The sequence below is a fragment of the Silurus meridionalis genome, chromosome 22 (genome assembly GCF_014805685.1).
Source record: "Silurus meridionalis isolate SWU-2019-XX chromosome 22, ASM1480568v1, whole genome shotgun sequence".
In the NCBI taxonomy this organism is placed as follows: domain Eukaryota; kingdom Metazoa; phylum Chordata; class Actinopteri; order Siluriformes; family Siluridae; genus Silurus; species Silurus meridionalis.
Genome location: NC_060905.1, coordinates 15,592,283 through 15,612,361, shown reverse-complemented (window position 1 = coordinate 15,612,361; position 20,079 = coordinate 15,592,283). Strand labels below are relative to the sequence as shown.

Here is a 20,079-nt window from a genome sequence, read left to right as displayed (position 1 = left end):
TCCAGCAGTCAACTCTCGGTGCTGATTAATCGGCAAAACTTGATGTTTTATGATGTCTCGATTTTATATATATATATATACATATATATATATATATATATATATATATATATATATATATATATATATATATATATATAAGATATATGAAATCATTGTTTGTTCCAGTACACCATATACCGGTAGTTGTGTATATATTCCCCAGGATTCCCAACTATAATTTTCCTGCTACTGATCTAGCAGGATTCCCCACTGTAGCCTTCGTGCCATTGATCTTCAGGATTAATGTTTTTCACATGGCAAGAAATCGATTCATGACTTCCCTCCTCATGTGAAGGAAAAAAAAGATGGTCAGACTGTTTCAGAGAAGGACTCCTCAGTGCGTAATGCTGCAGTCACAGCTCCTGTTTACACTGCTATTGGATCTAGAGGCTATTGTGTGATAATCAGATTTTTTTCATTCAAGGCAGGATTTGCAGGAAAAGGGTATTCATTAAGAGGTATTCATGTATGATTTGTAAGCTCTTTAATGAGAATGCTCGCCAGTGTAGCAGAAATCCCTCTATTTGTTTGGCCAAAAAAATAAATAAAAAGGACAGTAACCTTTCTTGCTATAATTTACAGTGCATTCGGGAATGTATTCACAGCGCTTCACTTTTTCCACATTTTTTATGTTACAGCCTCATTCCAAAATGGATTAAATTCATAATTTTCCTCAGAATTCTCTAAACAATACACCCTAATGACAAAGCGAAAGAGGCCTTAGTCAGGGAGGTGAACAAAAACCCGATGGTCACTCTGAAAGAGCTCTAGCGGTTCTCTGTGGAGAGAGGAGAATCTTCCAGAAGAACAACCATCTATGCAGCACTCCACCAATCAGGCCTGTATGGTAGCCAATCCTCAGTAAAATGCACATGACAACCAGTATGGAGTTTGCCAAAAGGCACCTGAAGGACTCTCAGATTATGAGAAACAAAGATTGAACTCTTTAGCTTGAATGCCAAGCGCCATGCTTGGAGGAAACCAGGCACCGCTCATCACCTGGCCAATACATCCCTACAGTGAAACATGTTGGTGGCAGCATCATGCTGTAGGGATGTTTTTCAGCAGCAGGAACTGTGAGACGAGTCAGGCTCGAGGGAAAGATGAATGCAGCAATTTACAGAAACATCCTTGATGAAAACCTGCTCCAGAGTGCTCTGCACCTCAGACTGGGGTGGAGATTTATCATCCAACAAAACAACTACCCTAAACAAACAGGGAAGGAGTGGCTACAGGACGACTCAGAGAGATCTAAAAATGGCTGTTCACTGATGCTCTCCAACCAGCCTGATGGAGCTTGAGAGATTCTGCAAAGAAGATTGGGAGAGACTGCCCAAAAATAGCTTGTAGCATCATAGTCAAAACAACTTGAGCCTGGAGTTGGTGCCAAAGTGCTTCAACAAAGTATTGATTAACAGCTGTGTATACTTATGTACATGTGATTTTTTAACATTATTTTTTTATTTGTAACAAATTTCAAACAGATTTGATTTCAAACAAACTACTTTCATGTTGTCATTTATGGGGTATTGTTTGCAGAATTTTCAAGGAAAATAATGAATTTAATCCATTTTGAAATGAGGCTGTAACATAATTTGTGGAAAAAGTGAAAATCTGTGAAAACTTTTCAGATGCACTGTACAGTTGGTATAAAAAGCTTTGTAATAATAGCAGACACAGTTTTTGTTTTATTTAGCTATATTTACTCAGTGCAACTGAGTATCTTATAAGTAAAAGATATTACACCATGTCAGAAGTTTTTTTTCTATAAATAAATCCCAGAATTACTAATTCATTGTTGGACCACCTTTTTTTTAATACAGCCTGTAGTCCATTGGTCCCCAAACTATTTTCTGTGATGCCCACATAATCGTTCTTTCTTTAATGGGGAGCCGGGTCGGTCTGTAACAGAAACTTCTATGGACTGGAGTGACTATCAGTATTACTGGGTAATGAGTTTATTATGTATTTATTACACCTCCTAATGCTAGATTAGTTTATTATTTTGTTCTGCACTGTACAGACAAAGGAGCATTATTTTTCAAGAGATATATAACCTATTAAAAATTTTATATAAATTTTTTCCATATACATTGCTAATGAAATGAGCTGGGTTGGATCGTATTTGTTGATAACTGATTAACCAAGTGATGATGATATTTAAAATTGACATAAAAAAAAAGCAAACACTTAATGTAAAATAGTGCTGATCTTAAACAGTACCGAATGATAATGTTCATTAATAAATATAGAATTAATCACTTATAAATAATACATTTATTATAGTGCTGTTCATGCAGCACACAGTCTGACGTGTAAAAACAAAGCGATTTGCCCCTAGAGGCCGCTCTCGTAATGACAGCGGACCGGAAGCTGGAAAAACTATCGGATGCATTTTTGCCAATAAACGATCGTTCCAGCAATCGGGATTTAACTATATTAACAACTAAAATAAAAATTGGTTTGAAAGCTAACTTTTAGTCGAACTGCTGAAATTCAGATACATTATAAGTTGACCATTTGTAACTTTTAAGGTGGCCAGATTTTCAGTGGGGCTTAATCTGGGTTCTGACTAGGCCATGCAAGGACATTTACCTTTTTCTTTTCTTTTTTAAAAAAAGGGGGTTTATCTTTTCTGTACCCACTGTATAAAATGTACACCCTTTCCTTTTTCTAAATTCAACTAACCTCTGATTTTGAAAAGGATTGCTTTTTTCTACTAGAGATACTGTAGAGCTCCAAAGTGTGCTAAAATGCCCGCCTTCTCTGACTACTTTCTTATGCATCGTAGATTGCAGAGTCGCAGTGCTGGTGTTATTGTTATTGCCGTCTTATTGCAGCCCAGACCTATTGGGCTTCATCTTCTTCTTGTCATCTTCGTCTGATGACAAGCAAAGATTCCCCGTTTACGGAAAAGGCTAGAATTCCTGAATGCTTGTGCAAGATGGAGAGGTTGTTTTTATTTTTAACATTTTTTTTATGCGCATTTCTCTTAAAAGGTTCTACACTGATGGTTTACATAATTTGATTCTTATTTTTTTTATGCAAGATGGAAATACTTGTGGTTGGACAGAAAATTGTCAGATTGGAATTTATATTTTGATGTTTTAATTAAAGCTTTTGAAGTATAAGGGAATTGCCAACATATATTGTGATTCTCCCTGTCGATCTTACGTATATGAAAGAATTCAGCCACCGCTATTCGTTATTCATTCGAGCCTGGTGCCGAGTCCCTTTTGGGGAGCAGCATTGCAGAGAAGGCAGCTGGCAGAAAAGACTTCCGATAGCACTTCCCAGAGCATTGCATTAAAATGAGGTAAATGTGCCCCCTGGATAGAATACCGTTGGGATGATGAACAGAGGTATTCACAATCACCGTTTTTGCAGTGCATGCTGTTCTGTGTAACTTTTTCCAGTAGGAAAAGGTGGTAGGGGGAAAAATCTTCGCCGGTTTCACGATTCGACACGTAGTTTCTTAAATTAGTCTTATTCTCTACTGTGGGTGTAACGGTATGCAAAATTCCCCGTTCGGTACATACCTCAGTTTTTAAATCACAGTTCGTTGAAATTTCGGGACCGTTAGAAGGTTTTGTTAGAAATGCAAAACAAAAAAATTGGCTGTCGTTTTATTTATTTTATTAACACAGTTTATTAGTATTGACATTTGTGAACATCAAAAGATTACGTTTTGAAAACTTGGTTGAATAATATATAAAATAATATTTTATTAACTAAAATATTTAAAAATCAAATAGAATAAATCAAATGAATGCAATACACTTTTGATTGCATTGATTAAATTGTGTAATTGATCAAATTGGCACAAATTAATTTGATTAAATAAATGGAAAAATTACATTTATTAGTTTATAGTTGTTAGATCCCATTTAAATAATACAGCTGTGTGTGTGTGTGTGTGTGTGTGTGTGTGTGTGTGTGTGTGTTTAATATTTAATTTTCTAAAAGATTTTATCTACTTAACTATTTTGCTTTTATTCTCTCTCTCGGAATACGGAATTGTCAGGATTTTCCCCCTTTCAAGAGAAATTATTGAAGCAAGACATAAAATGCTCAAGAATCCATATCCGTATCATATTTCCGGTAAGGCTTTAGTAGCCACAGTCACACTTGAGTTTAATTTTTTATACCCCTCTCATTGTTGTGTATGTTTTTTCAAGTTTAGTAATACTTAAAATATGTGTTTAAAATGCATGTCGGAGACTAAACAATCATGCGGTCCACATCTTAAAACGTTCCTGAGGGAACTCAGATTATAACTATGTTACGCACGTAAAAATAATTGCATTCGGCATAGAACCAAAAGCCCTGTACTGAAAAATGTAGGCAGGAATGTGTGTTCTGCTCTGTACATATTTTATTTGTGCGTGTGCTTTACACACAGTGTGTGTCTTGTCCAGTTTGTGTTTACCAGTAACCGCCATCCACCATTTAAAGCTAGCACGTCAAATGACGTCAGTAGGCTATAATCCATTTTGGTATATTACTGCATCATTCAGGATCGTCAACGTCCGCATCACAATGCATCATTGAAATGATTAATTTCAACACCCCTAGCAGGTGGGTTTGTTTCCTATAATAAACCACCACCACTTCCCCGTCTTAATGACTTTAAACTGATCGATGGCTTTATCTGTTTCTCTGTCATTTGCTGTAGGACAGGTATAGTAGGAGTTCCCTTCCATTCAGGATATTTAAACATGCTTTGATGTTCTTGCAAGGTTGTGAGGTTATTATCTAATTGAATTTCAGCACCGATTCAATTCATTATGGTCAAATCTAATATCAGTTCAGTCTTGTTCTATAACGAGAGGAAAAATGACCCGTAAACACGTTCATGCGAATACCTGCAGGCGGGATTAGAAAAGATGTTTTTATATTAAATATTAAAATGATCATTAGCACAAAAACGTATTCTCAAATACTTTAAAAGAAATCGTGCAAATAAGGACACTGGTGTTGTGGCGAGTTTGAGTCTGGAGTTTCTTCCATCAATTATTCCCCTTAAAATGTTCTGCATGCTGTTGAGCTGATGCTGAACTGTATGATGGTGATAGGTAGATACCACCAATCAAAACTAGTTTAAAACGGAGCATGCGCTTTACACTGATTCATGGATTGCTGCATGTTTGAACAGTTACGTTTTTATCCGCTCATAAATAAAAAAGAATCGATTGATTTCGCAAAATGTAGTTAAATAAAATCAAATACAGTGGAACCCGGTTATGTCGATGGGGGGGGTCGCCAAAAAGCATCGAGGTAACCGATGATCGAGATAAACGAAAATCAAAATGGCAGCAATATATTAACGTGCTTGAAATTTCTTTATGTACATGATGTGCGTTAATAAATAAGAATGTGCATTCACGTGTTTTTGAAGGGTTTTTTTACACAACAGCGTTGCTGTGATTTGTTTGATGAAGGCATGCTATAAAAATACATACAGTACATGTTTATCTGTCAGGAATCCACCTGCCACGCCCCCTTCGGCCCCCTTCAGCGTGTCAGGTGCTTTCTCAGCCGCTTTCTCTGAAGCTCCGCTTCAATCGCGCACATATGGTGCTCGTTTAGCATCATCACCAGCTCCTATTTAAACTTCCACACTCTCACCGGTCCGTTATTGTTGGTATATGTTGGTTCACGGCGGTCGTTGTTATCGCTCATGCGTATTCCGGTACGTGTCTTCCCACCGGCACTCTCTCAACGGCTGCGCTTTTCTTCCCAAAGCGCACCGCGGATTCCCCCCCGATCCTGCCGGTGTTTATTCTATGCTTTTGCTGGTCATCCCACGTTCCGCGCCGCCAAGCGTGGCTTTCGCCTCCCGTTCATCGCATAACATTTAACAACAAAAGGCATATGTGCAACTAACAGCAGAGATTCACCAGTATACAATACAACACCAGTAGCAGCTGTAAGACTTGATTTTTCCGCCACTTCCGCGAGTTCTTCTGCGGCTGCACCGAGATAACCAACGTTAAATGGCAAATTTTTCCCCCCTTGTGCTCGAGATATTAGGGTTCGGCAACATAAAAAAAGACATAACCGATAAAAAATGCTTAGAAAAAGCGAGAATTTGTCGGTTCCACTTCAAAAAGTCGACTTAATAGGGTTGTCGAGGTAACCGAGGGCGAGATAAGCGGGTTCCACTGTATTTCACTTTGAAATGTAGTGAAGTTAAAGTCTCTCCAAAAGAAAATACTTCAGTAAAGCACAGTTACGCGAAAAAAGCTATTTAAATACAGTAACAAAATACATTTACTTCCTTACTGTCCTCTACTGGTCGCTTGATGAATTGCAGGTTCCAGAAGACGTCTATAGTTGTACCTCTTCTAGCAGGACTCACTCTGGATAAGGGTTTCGTCCAAATGCTGTACATGTAGAATTTCTTCATTTATTATAACAAGGTCATGCAGTAATATTCAAATTTTGTAAGTAAGCAACTCGAACTCAGCCGGAAAATGATTGGAAAATTTCCCCTCGCAATTTTTTCCCCTTGGCTCTGGGATGACTCGAGCCTTCATATTGCTTTTATTTTATTTTTATTTTTTTATTTGGCTTGGCGTGACATCTCCTGAATAGATTAGTGCAGCATGAGCTGCGGTGTATAAATACAGTATGTAAATAAAGGACTATTGGGCAGTAGGTTTTTCTTTCTTTTTCTTTCTTTTTTTTCAATGCAGCTGACTTTTTTTTTTTTATTGATATTTTTAATCAGTTGCAAATTCATTTACATTCTTGGCCCTCGAATCCGGCCTCCTTTCCACGCTGATGAATAACGGGTCATTGAGTGTGCGGTCGAAAGTTATAGCGAGACAGACGACGAGGGAGAATTTTTCCACTTTGTTGTATTTGCAGGTGAGCGAATAAAATACGGTCGTGTTTTATTACTCAGGTTGTGAAAAATCATTGCGCTTCACAATCGTTGTTCTCGAATATGGATACGTTTTACGTTGCATCTGCATAATTCACTTCGTCTTCCAGGTTGCTCACAAAATCTGGCTTAAAATCAAAGTACCTGTAAATATACATGTCACATTATTCATTCGTCTTCAGTACGTTCTTTGTCGGGAGTCTGTGCCTAGAGACGGCGTGAGGCAGGAATACACACTCTGTGGAATACGAGTCCATCATAGGCCACTGTGCGAACTCCACTTTTATATGTCGAAACTATTTATCCATCCATCCTGCCACCCATTTGCTTATTGACCCATTTGTCCATGCATCCATCCAACCATTTATCCTCCCATTCATCCGGTTATTGACTCATCCATCCATCTATCTATCCATCCACTCATTCATTCACTTTTCCATTCATTGAATCATCCATCCACTCATTAATTTATCTCTCTATTCACACATTCAACTATCCAGCTTTCCATCCATTAATGTATCCATGCATCCACTCAGCCATGCATTCACCCTTCCATCCATCCATCCATCTACTTATTGACCCATTTATTTACCTATCCATCTATTCACACACATTTATTCACTGACCCATACATACACTCATTCATTTACCTTTCTATCCATCCATTTATAGAGACACATAGAGAGATAATTTAGGGAAGGCATTGTTTACCCAGAAGCATGATTTGGACAGCAGGAGGAATCCCATGGGGAGAACTTGCGCAGGAACTCCACAGTAACCTAAGTTCCTGAATCAAACCCCTGGAGCTGTGAAGCAACAACTCAAAAACAAACCTGGATTTAAAGCTGAATGCAGATCGTGCTGTAACAGTTTTATAGAAAAGGTTTGTGCCAACACCTTACTTATCCCAAGTGTTAGAGGCTGCAGCGAAGAGATGGGAACAGAAAGGTGTTAGATGCTCTTCAAACAGAATCACGGTGACGTCCTGTTGCATGAGTGACCATCGGTGACCACATCTGGATATGTCCAGCATTGAAACATTTTCCAAAAATTTAATTGTATGCGTTTTTATTGAGCGACCTTTGCTACGAATTCCCAGTTGAGTTTAATTCGTCTCTTGATCTGTTTTCAAAAGTGGAATGCAAGTTCCACACACGGGTAAAAGTTACTATGGCAACTAGTCATAAAATTGCCTACTGGCAGCTGAAAGCAATTGGTGACCTGTTCGGATTAAAATGAGACGTGTGAACTTACCATTAGTCGTGTCATATAAATACGGACCATTGCTCAAATATCATTTTTTTAGGCTCACAGGCTGTTATTAAAATTATTCTTTTACGAACAGTCCATTAACTAAACAATCCATCCTGCCATCCATCCATTCTTCCATCCATCCAACCACCTATTCATATATCTGTCTACCTATTTATCGAAAGACCCACCCACCCGTCTATCGGCCTATCTATTTATCAACTTACCCACCCATCCACCTATCTGTCTACCTATCCATCCATCCATTCTGCCACTTATCTAGTTATTTATCCATCCATCAATCAGTCCATCCATCCATCTTTCCACTCATCTGGTTATTGTTCCATCCACCTATCTACTATATATTCATCCATCCTACCACTCATCTACTTATTGATCCATCCATCCATCCATCCATCCATTCATCCATTCATCCATTAATCTATTTATCCTGCCACCCATCTGCTTGATGAACCATTTATTTATTCGGTCATCCATCATTCATCTCTCCATCCATCCGTTCATCTTTTCATTTTGCCACTCATCTAGTTATTGTTCCATCCACCAAACTACCCATCCATCCATCCATCCATCCATCCATGCAATCTGTCACCCATCCCCTCTAACCCTTCAACCATCTATTCATCTTATCCATCTATTCAATCTACTAGTTTATCTATCCGTCTGTCCGTTCGTCCGTCTGTCCATAATACATTTTTTTGCATATTTTAACAATGTATATACAGTATGATACACTCAATATTAACAGGTGGCTAATGTTTTTTTTCTGCTCTTGTTATTTATTTTGTCATTACTGTACAATATATTTGTACATTTAATAACATCCAGTTAATTTAAATACAGATGAACCAAAATCTGCTCCCCTTCATCAAGCTGATTAGGAAGAGGCTATAATCAGCCATCTAACAGCCCGAGTAACGATGGCGAGACGTAACGTAAATAACAAACCTGTCATCAGGTCGGCTATTTGTACTTGCAAATCAACACACCTTTTTTAATTACGCAGTGAAGTTGTGAGATGTAAATGATATTGTAGCATGTAGTTTAATGAAGTATATGTACATATACAGCCTCCTGCATTTAGCACGTGTATCAGCATGTATCAGCTTATATCCCAGATATTTATTCTTCTCTTTCTCTTGCTCCTCAGACGGCGATGGATCAGCTTCACATGCACTTCACCCAGGCCATACACAATACCGTGTTCCAGGTGGTGCTGGGATACGTGGAGCTGTGCGCTGGCAACGCTGACACCAAATTCCAGAAGATGCAGTATAAGGATCTGTGCACGGTAAGCACCCCCAGCCCTTTCCTCCTCCTCCTACGTCTCCTCCTACTCCTCTCTCCTCTCTCCTATTTTTTTTTCGATTAGCCGCTTTGCTCCACAGAGCTCCGGGTGAAAGTTATCTCCTAAACGACTTCAGCTGTAGTTAAGCGCCTTCATGAATAACTCGCCCCACTTTTGTGCTTCAGACAAGCAGGAAATTATTTTCCTGCTTACCACAAGGCCCCATCCGTCTGCATTTTGGAGCACGGCGAGACACGGGAACAGCGGCCCGGCGCTCCATGGAAGGCGACGAGAAATGCTGGCTCATTCATGGCCATGTCACAAAGCAATTAATCAGAGTTAATGCACGGGAATAGAGTGGTTAGAAAGGGCATCATAGGTTTTTTTCCGTCTCTTAGCTCCTTACCCCTCGCTCTGAAAGCCTCGGTTGCAATCAGCTCGAAACGAAGCGCCGCATTCACAATCAAAGGAGCCGTGATCTCGATCCGTCCATTTTTATCGCTTTGTCTTTGCAGGACGCGCGCGATTAATCGATCCGAAGCAAAGTGTGATCGGGACTACCGTGGAACGCAGAAAGCATCGATTCTCACATTTAGAGCTGCGTGAAGCAGTGTGTTAGTGTGTTTTATGAGCTCACTTTCGATGTATAACGAGTCTTTTCAGAATCAGAATACTTTATTGATCCCACAGGGAAATTGTTTTGTTGCAGTTGCTCACAGTGAATTAAGGTGAAGATGAAAGTTACAATACAACTAAAGAAAGTGAAATAAAACACACGGTGGCATCAAAACGTTTCGAGACTAATGATGCTATTCTGACTACGTGCATTAGCACTACGATTTCATCACGGACAGCAATTTTTTTCCCTTCCTGACTTTTTCTTTTTTTTATGCTTTGTTTTTTTTTGTCTCGAGTAGTCTTGTTCAGACTTGTCTGTCTGTCTGTCTGTCTGTCTGTCTTTTTTCTTTTTCCTGTCTGTCTATCTTCTTTCTTTCTTTCTTTCTTTCTTTCTTTCTTTCTTTCTTTCTTTCTTTCTTTCTTTCTTTCTCTGTCTGTCTGTCTGTCTGTCTGTCTGTCTGTCTGTCTGTCTGTCTGTCTGTCTGTCTGTCTGTCTGTCTGTCTGTCTGTCTGTCTGTCTGTCTGCCTTTCTTTCTCTGTCTGTCTGTCTGTCTGTCTTTTTCTTTCTTTCTTTCTTTCTTTCTTTCTTTCTTTCTTTCTTTCTTTCTTTCTTTCTTTCTTTCTTTCTTTCTTTCTTTCTTTCTTTCTTTCTTTCTTTCTTTCTTTCTTTCTTTCTTTCTTCTTTTTCTTTCTTTTTCTTTCTTTTCCTTCCTTACTTTTTCCTGTCTTTACGTTTTATGTTTTTCTGTCTGGAGTAGTATTGTTCAGACTTGTCTGTCTGTCTGTCTGTCTGTCTGTCTGTCTGTCTGTCTGTCTGTCTGTCTGTCTGTCTGTCTTTCTTTCTTTCCTTCTTACTGTCAGTTTGTATAATGAGTAAAATGCATTAAATTTGTAATATCATCACACGTATTCCAAAATGCAACACAGTTATATGTAATGTGTGATAAAGTTGCAATTCTGTAGTGAGTAACTACAGAGAGGCTTAACATTACAATCACAGCTCTGTGTGTGTGTGTGTGTGTAATATGGGTCATGTTTGCTTCCTATTTCATTTAGCCGACTCCCCTCTCCTGCGTTCTTTCCTCAGCCTGTGATCTGAGGCAAACATCTGCTCAGTGTACTCTGTATTCCACACAGCCACTGCTTCGCCTCAGATACTCTGTAGTCATTCACAATGTTGTAATTGAAAGCTCACCCTCAGTAGGCTGGTCTGATATTGATTATTTTTTTCCCCCGATGATGATTTAATCACGCAGAGATGAGCTGTAAAGCAGATCGGCTGTAGAAGACGCTTTGTCCGTTCGAATGGCACGCGTGAGCCGCGTCAGGTTTCGGCTCCGTGGAATTGAAGGACGCATGAAGGCTTTTAATCGGGAATAGAAGCTTTTTACAGAGCATTTTACATCACATTTATAAATCCCTTTTATTCCCTCTTTTTTTTTTTTTTTTTTTTTTTTTAACAGGCCATAAACTGGCTCATAAAACCTGATAACTAAAATGAATTTAAATAGTTTTACGGTTGTTGCCTTTTAAGGGAAACCAATCAATCAAAAAGATTTACCAAAAATATAACTTTGTATCGAAAAATCATTGCCATTGACATAATATATGAATTAAATGCAACGGGGAAGTGGTTTTTTAAAGCCTCTGGCTCACTGATTGGAAGGTACTGGGTTCAAGCCCCATTATCGCCAAGCTGCCACTCCTGGGGCTCCTGAGCAAGACATCTGTGCTCGAGAGGCACTGTATCATCACCTTTTTATTTATTTCTTTTCTTTTTCTCCCATTACCAGTGTTCATACAGATTTTACTATGTTAAGATTTGTCATACAGTCACAAACAGTAATTTCGATGCCACAAACAAATAGAATCATAATTTTTCCTTTAAAAAAACCTGCTGAAAAATTGCATTCGTTCCCGTTTCTTGGTGCTTTTTTCCCCACCAGGCAACCCAGACACTGTCACACGAACTAATATAGACTTAGAGCGTGTCTGTATCAAGCCAATGAAAGATCATCTGGAGACAATTAGTGGTGGTTGATTTAATGATTTAGCCATGAGTCCGAGTCATCACGCTCATTGAGCGAAGCCTCGCATGTTCCCTACCACGTTCCACTGGAGGAGATTGACGTTCCACGTTCTGTAAAAATCATTTGGAAAAGAAAAAAGCAGACGCGAGCGTGCAGTTTGAACGGGATCAAATTTCCATCCATGATCATGCGCTATTACCGTTTGTGTAGCGATTACGTGCTATGAGGGGGCAATGAGGCAATCGATGCATAAATCACTGAGACCGAAGTGGAAGAAGGGGAGGTTATGATTATGCTAATAAGCCTGTGCGTTCTACAGTACACCTTATTTTCATTTTCAACCCCTTGTTTCGAACTTTATTATTACCACTTGATGGAGGCTTGATTTATCACCTATCAGCCAGTCATGTAGCAGCACGAGACGCAGAAATCCTGCTAATAGAAGTCAAGAGATTCAGGGAATATTCACGTTTACATTCATGGCATTTTGGTAGACGCCCTCATACCCTGATTATGCGTGTCGCGGTTGTTTTACACAGACGCGGAACCTGTGTGGAAAAACCACGTTGTGGCAAATTAATATATAAAAAAAGTGACAAAAGTTTGGCTACAAATTCTGCAAGGGAATGAGCCGATACGAGATCCGATACGGATTCCAGGTGAACAGGAGACTTTCGAAATCGCAGATTTGAGGACCCGTGTCTCAAGCAATGGCTCTTATCAACGGCAGTAATTGGTTAGCGCGTTTACATGGCAGAATTTATATTTTGTGTGGTTTATAGAAAGGTTTGTTCCACCCCTCTCAAACCCATTACAAATATAAGGTGTTTATATGGAGCATTTTTCTTTCGGATTCGACTTTTGAACCGATTACATGCTCCATGTAAACACACCTAATGTGACTTTTACTGTGGTACAGTTGTTGAAACCAGAGGGGCTGGTCTAATATTTTAGAAACTGCTAAGAAATCTCCTTTTTTCAACACACAACAGTTGCTAGAGTTTAAACAGAGTGGCGCGAAAAACAAAAAACATCCTGTGTAGAGTCTCGGCAGACTAATGAGAGATTATAAGTTTATTTCTATTTTCACAATGGACATTAAGAATTATAAAACAATAAATTAGAATATAAGTGAACGATGTGTATTAATCCCTGATGAGCACCTGTGGCAAAAAAAGAACTACCTTAGAGGTTATGAGGAAGAAACCCTGAGAGGAACCAGACTCAAAAGGGGAACCCATCCTTATTTGGGTGATATCAAGTGTGTGATTGTAACTCTTTAAACAATACAGAACATAGCAGAGTGAGAACTAACATGAACACCGGAGTGTGTGATTATGAGTAACGTCCTTTCCACAGTCAGTTGATGTTGTGGAACCAGGAGCTTCTGAGGAACTCAGGGTTCAAAGAATGTTCAAAGAAGTCCAAACTCTACATGAAGTGGGATCCAAGGGGCACTGGTACATCTTTAGATGTTTGCGGGGTCGGATCTGAGAAAAATCACCAGACTGTAGTAGCTCAAATAAGTGCTTCTTACTGTGGTGAGGAGAAAACGCATCTCAGAATATGAAACACTATAAACTAAGGATGCGCATCTCCATAACTGAATCCGCTGTGATTCAGACACAATGCGATTCGATGGAAAAAATATGATGGTATGCAATTCAATATGGTACAGAGAGTTCACTTTTATTTCTTTGGCTCAAACAGACAGCAAATCATCAATTTACTTAAGTGCCTTCTGACTTCTAACACATGACCCTTTCACAAACACGCTTTTGTAGACGCTCTTTTTCTGTTGTGTCTCCAGGAAGCTGCAGCTCTACCTCTGCCATGTTAATCTGTATTTTATGTGACTCTTAGGATACGCCTCGGTCTCTGTAGTGTTGTCATATTCACATAGCAGCAGCGGTGCTGAGAGAACACGCTCGAAAAACGGTTTAGCGACGAGAAATCGATCTACATATCAAATATCGGTCACAAATTATTGGTCGCTTTCTAAATAATAAAAGTAGAGCGCATCTAATAAAAATGATGCAAATGTGTTCAAAACTATGCATACAAATGCCAACTTGTATCTGATGCACACCTTTTTAAAACGACGCATCACAGCGGTAGATATTATGCCGATGCACTGATGCAAATCTTACCATCCCTAATATAAACCTTGAGGTGATTGGGATCCTGTTAAACAAGAACAAGAATTCGAGGCTATCATGAGCACTGAATCAAATGTGGACAGAAAAAAGACCAGGTATGTTTTTTTCCCTCTAATTATCAGCTGTTAATTAAGCGAACTTGGGTGAAGCATCTCAACATGCACAACCGTTATAAAGCACTATTATTTGAGTTACTGTGGCTTTCTTGGCAGCTTGAAACCACTTTTTCATTTCTTTCGAACCTTATCCTCTTATTCGCCTGCAGATTCTCCACACGTGGGATGTTTTTTGTAATGTCGGTGTAATGTAATGTGTGTAAATCACAGTATAGCAGCAATTTCTGATATGTTCAAACCAACCCACTATGCTAAAGTAAGAGTCACAGAGATCACATTTTTTCTCACTGAAGATTTAGAAATGCTCAAACCGGCCCATCTGGTAACAATAACCATTTCAGGATAAAAGTCACAGGAGAACATGTCTTCATTCTGGTGTTTGATGTAAATATTACCCGAAGCTCTTGACCTGTCTCTGCATTGTGATACTGCTAGAGATTAGATAACTGCCTAAATGTGCAGGTTGACAGATATTCCTAATAAAGTGGACAGTGTGTGTTTGTGTGTGTGTATACACCTAAAGTTCCCAGAAGCATTGTTTCTCCGACAAGATATTTTAAAATGTCTTCATTTAATTGTTTTCTCGTTTTATTCTGAGCCAACGTGTGTATTCATTTGAGAGTCATTCAACAGACCTGTGGTTTCTTAAGTGGGTAAGAAAAGTAGGAAAGATCTTTTCCTACAGGATGTACTGGGAGTCTGTCACCTCAGGTTATTCTCACTGATCGTTTTACAGAAGATAAAATCCTAAAATAACTTTTCCAGATGTGTGCCTGCACAATCGACAAAGAATTACTGGCATAACACATTTCAAGGGATACAAAAAAAAATCCCAGAGATCTTTATAGTGCTCCAGAATGTAGAACTAATCCAGTTTGAATAATCCTGAAGGCAAAACCTTAGATCGATATATGAAAACTGACACACGAGACAAACAGGAGCTCTAAAAAAGTCAACCTGCCGAAGTCATGTGAACAAACTGAACATATTTTGATCAGCGGTCCCCAAACTATGGCCCACTGGCCGAATACGTCTCGCCCCCACATTTGGAACGGCCCTCTGTACAATAGCAGAGACAGATTTAGAAAATGTTATTTTAAATATTTTTTACTCATATCATATCTGTATAATAAATATAGCATATTTTCGGGACTATAAGCCGCTACTTTTTTCCCCACGCTTTGAACCCCGCTGCTTAAACAATTAAGCGGCTAATTTATGCATTTTTTCTGGGTTTTTCCCTGTTTGACAAGCTTCAAGCCAAAAAACTGAGCCCCATTCATTTCATAACATTAGACCAATGAAATTGCAGAACGGGTTCAGGTGAACCAATGAGACTCTTTATATCAAATCAGATGCGCTCCCACTGAATCGGGCAGCAGCACATCATAAATATGGATGATGTTCCTCTGACGTTTGACCTGCCGCTCACTCGGACTGTCTACAGGAAATGCGAATCATTCGTCACGCTGAAAACAACCGCACTTCACCTGTGTTCTGAGCTGCACGTCATGGGGAGAAAAGCTTCACCGATGGTGATTTTTAAACGCACGACGATGCCAAAAGATAAACTTGTTGAGAAATTGTTGTGAAAGGAAGGAGGAAGACAGTGAACAATGACTTTCTTGGTAGGCTACTGTTTAGATACAAGCCGTGTAACAGACACTGTCTTTCATTAAAACCTGTGTAAAGTTCATTAGTTTCAGTGTAGACTTAGGCTTATAGACAGGTGCGGCTTATTTATGTTCAAAATAAAAATCTTTGTCAAATTCAGTGGGTGCGGCTTATATATGGGTGCGCTTAATAGTCCGGAAATTACGGTAATAATAAAGGTTGGCTTTCAAAATAAAATTTCCATTAGTTATTAATGGAGGTCGAATCATTGATAGTGGATTGCTAGAACTATCGTCTATTGACAAAGATCCATACCGATAGTTTTTTAGGCTTCCGGTGTTTGTTTATACACGGGAGACTGCGCGCTGCACGGAGAGCGCCCTATTTATTATTTATAATTTATATTATTATATCCTTTTTTTTTTTTGCACTGAATGTTGCACATGTGCATTTTGTGTTGTTAGTTTCGAGTTATGTGTACTTCTGTGTTACTTTTGTTCATTTATGTTGTTTGCTGTAGCAAATTGGAACTGCAGAAACTTTATTTCGTTTCAATGACAAAGCCTACTTGACTTATATTTTGTAATTTATATATTCATGTTTATTTTATTAAGCACATTTTTACGATCCAGTACTGTTCTATTTATTTATTAAATTTTTTTGTAACAAAGTTCAGTAGTATTTCACGTGGATTGTTTGTTTGTTTTTTATCCAGGATCCATTTTAAAAACTCGGTTGATAAATCGATTATCGGGCAAGTACTATTTAACCCAGCTATCGGTATTGGGAAAATCCACTTTTGGTCGAATTCTAGTTATTAGCGTAGCCAAATTTTCTGTGGATTCACCCACCAACCATATGAATATGCATAAGTAAATGTTTTGATTTCAATAGTAATGAATATGAAAAAATTTCATTATAATAGTTTGTCTTTACAAAATAATTAAGTATTGGGTGGCATAATAAATACATTTTAAAATCATAATAAAATCTCCACCCCATCTCAACCCCATTATAGAAAAATGATGTGGAGACCGCTGATTTCAATAGTTTTAATTGTTTATTAATGTTAATTGTGGTCAGGGCCTTTGTTGGTATCATTATTCAAACTTTCCTCCACCACAGTGAAAAGCTTGATTGGAACTTATTTATAACTCTGAGCTGATTGCTGCTCGGATGACATGTCTCGGATGCTCCTGTCCTACCACTGATATGAACGCTACTCACAGAGCGATACGTGGTTTGCTGGGAAATATCTGCCTCGCCAGGCAAGAGAACATTTGATTAATTCTGTGCGTTAGCTCAGCAATGGGGCCGCATTGACGTCTACTGATAAGCGAGAACACGAGCTGCATCGCTAAGATTTAGCATGAATCAGAGGTGCCATGTAAAAGAGACTTAATGCTTCCATTCACCGTCACCCTTCTGTATAGCCCTGATTAGATCTTCATAAAGAATTCCTATAGGGACACAGGACCGTATGGGTACATGTGTGTTTCGAGCTTTAAGAGGTCACCGGATTCGAATTGAAGCTCAAGGTCAGGGCTTTTTTTTTAAAAAAACATTAATTGCACGATCACGTTTCTAAGAATCAGGCGGTGTACATGATTGTGATGTGTTGATTAGTGCTCTGTTCCTCAGTGAATCATGGCAAAGGACACGTCTGAAGGTTAGAGGAGCTCATCAAGCAATTTAGTTGATGTGGAGCTACACAGGGCTGTCAATCTTTCTTATACACACGAGTTCAGGTGCATGCTAAAGAATCATTCTGCCGTTAACATGCAGTGTGGAGCACAGATTTGGGTGGTATTTCGATTCACAGCATTTAGCCGAACCCTTTATTCAGAACCGCATGGTTTTAAATCTACGAAAAACACTCTATATTATGCTAGTTGCTTGAATGATGTAAAATTTTGCATTACTAGCAAATTTAATCACACTATAGAACAGGGGTCACCAACTTGGCCTTTTCTAAAAAAATTGCTCACCATAGTGCCACTTACCAGTGAGCTGCATCTAACACTTGCATTGGTGTGAATTTGAAAATGACAATATTAAAATATAGAAGAGTAGATATAGATAAATATCATTAATTATTAATAATAACATATAATTAAAGGTAAGTTAAGCAAATTTTGATATTTCAGAACTTGTGTGTTATTTCAACTTGTTTGTATTAAACTGGTAGCCCTTCAGTTTAATCGGTACCCCAGAAGAAGCTTGCAGTTTCAAAAGGTTGGTGACCCCTGCTATAGAACATTGTACTAGTATAGTGTTATGAGTAGCTAAATATACAGGCTTAAGTGAATAACACTGATCAACACACTGGCACCTGTCAAGGAGTTTTTAACCTCATACCATTTATACCAGGGGTCACCAACCTTTTGAAGCTAGAGAAAGATATCCTTTCTGCAGCAATACGCTCCCTGCTACTGTACAAAGCAAAGAATTGTTCACGGCTGGAAAACATGACTAAGAATTGATGGTGACTTGGCCTCTAAGTTCATTCGATTGAGCATTTGTGAGATGCGATGGACAAACAAGAGGCCCCACTTTTTAACTTGCTTACATCTTGCTGCCAGATCCCACAGTGGATCTTTAGAGTTCTTCTGGATCCATGCATTGAAAGGACAGCCTCAAAGGACAGCTTTTTTCCCCCTTTTTTTAAAGGGGGAGCTACATAATATTGGGCAGGTGGATTTATTTTTTGTGGTGGCTGATCATTGTATTGTATATAAATGTAAATTTTTTTATTTTTTCATTTGGTTGGTTTTGTCCAAAGTAACTTTAGCGAAGTACAGGAAATTGAGCAAAATGAGGTTTAAGGGTTTGGCTCCGGTGCAAAACAGTGGCGGTTTTGCATTGCAGTGTTTTGAACTTACGACTTTTGTCCAATGCTTTTACAGCTGAGCTGCCACTGTTTCATCCTACAGAAGAGTGCGGGGGCAAGAAACGAGGCGCCTCATACTTTCGTCCTTTTGTTCTACTGCTTTACACCCACTCACCAGCCCTGCTGTTTGTGGTATTTCCTAATTTTGCTAAGTAAGGACTAGTGTTCTTTTGTGTATCCAGCACCACAAGTGGTCACCGGCATTTGAGACGCGGATTAGATGTGAATGGCTATTTGTCTTGGCAGTCCACAACTAATTAGTTCACCTGACACAAGGGGCCCAAAGATCCTTGAATGTATGACTACCCCATGCAGTTCAGTTATCATTCTTAAATCTTTTTTTATGTCTCAAGTGGGCTGGGAATTATTGAAACCTAGAGCAGATTTTCTCCCTGCTGAATCTTCCCTCAGGGCTGCAGTGGAAATGCATTAAGGTTGCTCTGTAGAGAGTTGGCTTTGATTGAGGAGACCTGCGCATTGGTCTGCTGGCACTGCAATTCCGCTGATGCTGATGGTAGCAAAATTTTTATTTTTTCTTTCTTTCTTTTGCCCGTTAAAGCATTTAAATGAGTGAATCAGCTTAAAATAGGAACGCACCTGGTCAGTAAGATGCCCAGTTCTTTCTAGAGAACTCTTAGAATCCACACCAATGCAACAACTGTGTCTTTCAACACCTGACAAAATTTAGCAGTCCCAATGAGACGAGGGTTCTAAGATCAGATCTACAACCTTGCACCTCTAAATCTCAGTTTCCTAACGCCTAATGGTCCTCCATGAGCAATGAGTCGACTGGCAAAGCTGAGAGATTGATCGTGCGGTTCGCATGGATCGTTTCCATTTCTCCTCAGTCTTGCCAAACTCTACTTCCTGCCCTGCAATCGTAGAATCAATGCCAGTGTAACCTCCCCGACTCCATGAAACACTTCTTGGCCACTAGACAAAACAAGGAGATTAGATGTAAACAAAGGACACTACCCCGGCATACCAGACAACTTAAAAATAGCAATGTTTTGGCTGGTGTGAATGTTATTGTCTTTTGCTCCTGTCATCCTTTTAATGTTAAGTTCTAGCTTTCTGCATTAGCTGGAATCTGCACGGTTGATTCATGCAAGCTTGTGTATCTGCAGCTGTGAAAATGTTCACAGGTGATAATATATTCCC

General features: G+C 39.0%; 1 protein-coding gene across 3 annotated transcripts in view; it reads left to right on the top strand.

Moving 5' to 3' along the window:
- The window catches only part of vps50 (VPS50 EARP/GARPII complex subunit), a 189,661-nt gene that overhangs the window by 54,015 nt on the left and 115,567 nt on the right, over positions 1–20,079 (top strand). For all 3 annotated transcript variants that reach the window (XM_046834965.1, XM_046834968.1, XM_046834967.1), the window contains exon 12: positions 9,354–9,494. In XM_046834965.1, coding sequence (XP_046690921.1) covers positions 9,354–9,494 — 141 coding nt within the window. The remainder of the gene's footprint in view (positions 1–9,353; positions 9,495–20,079) is intronic.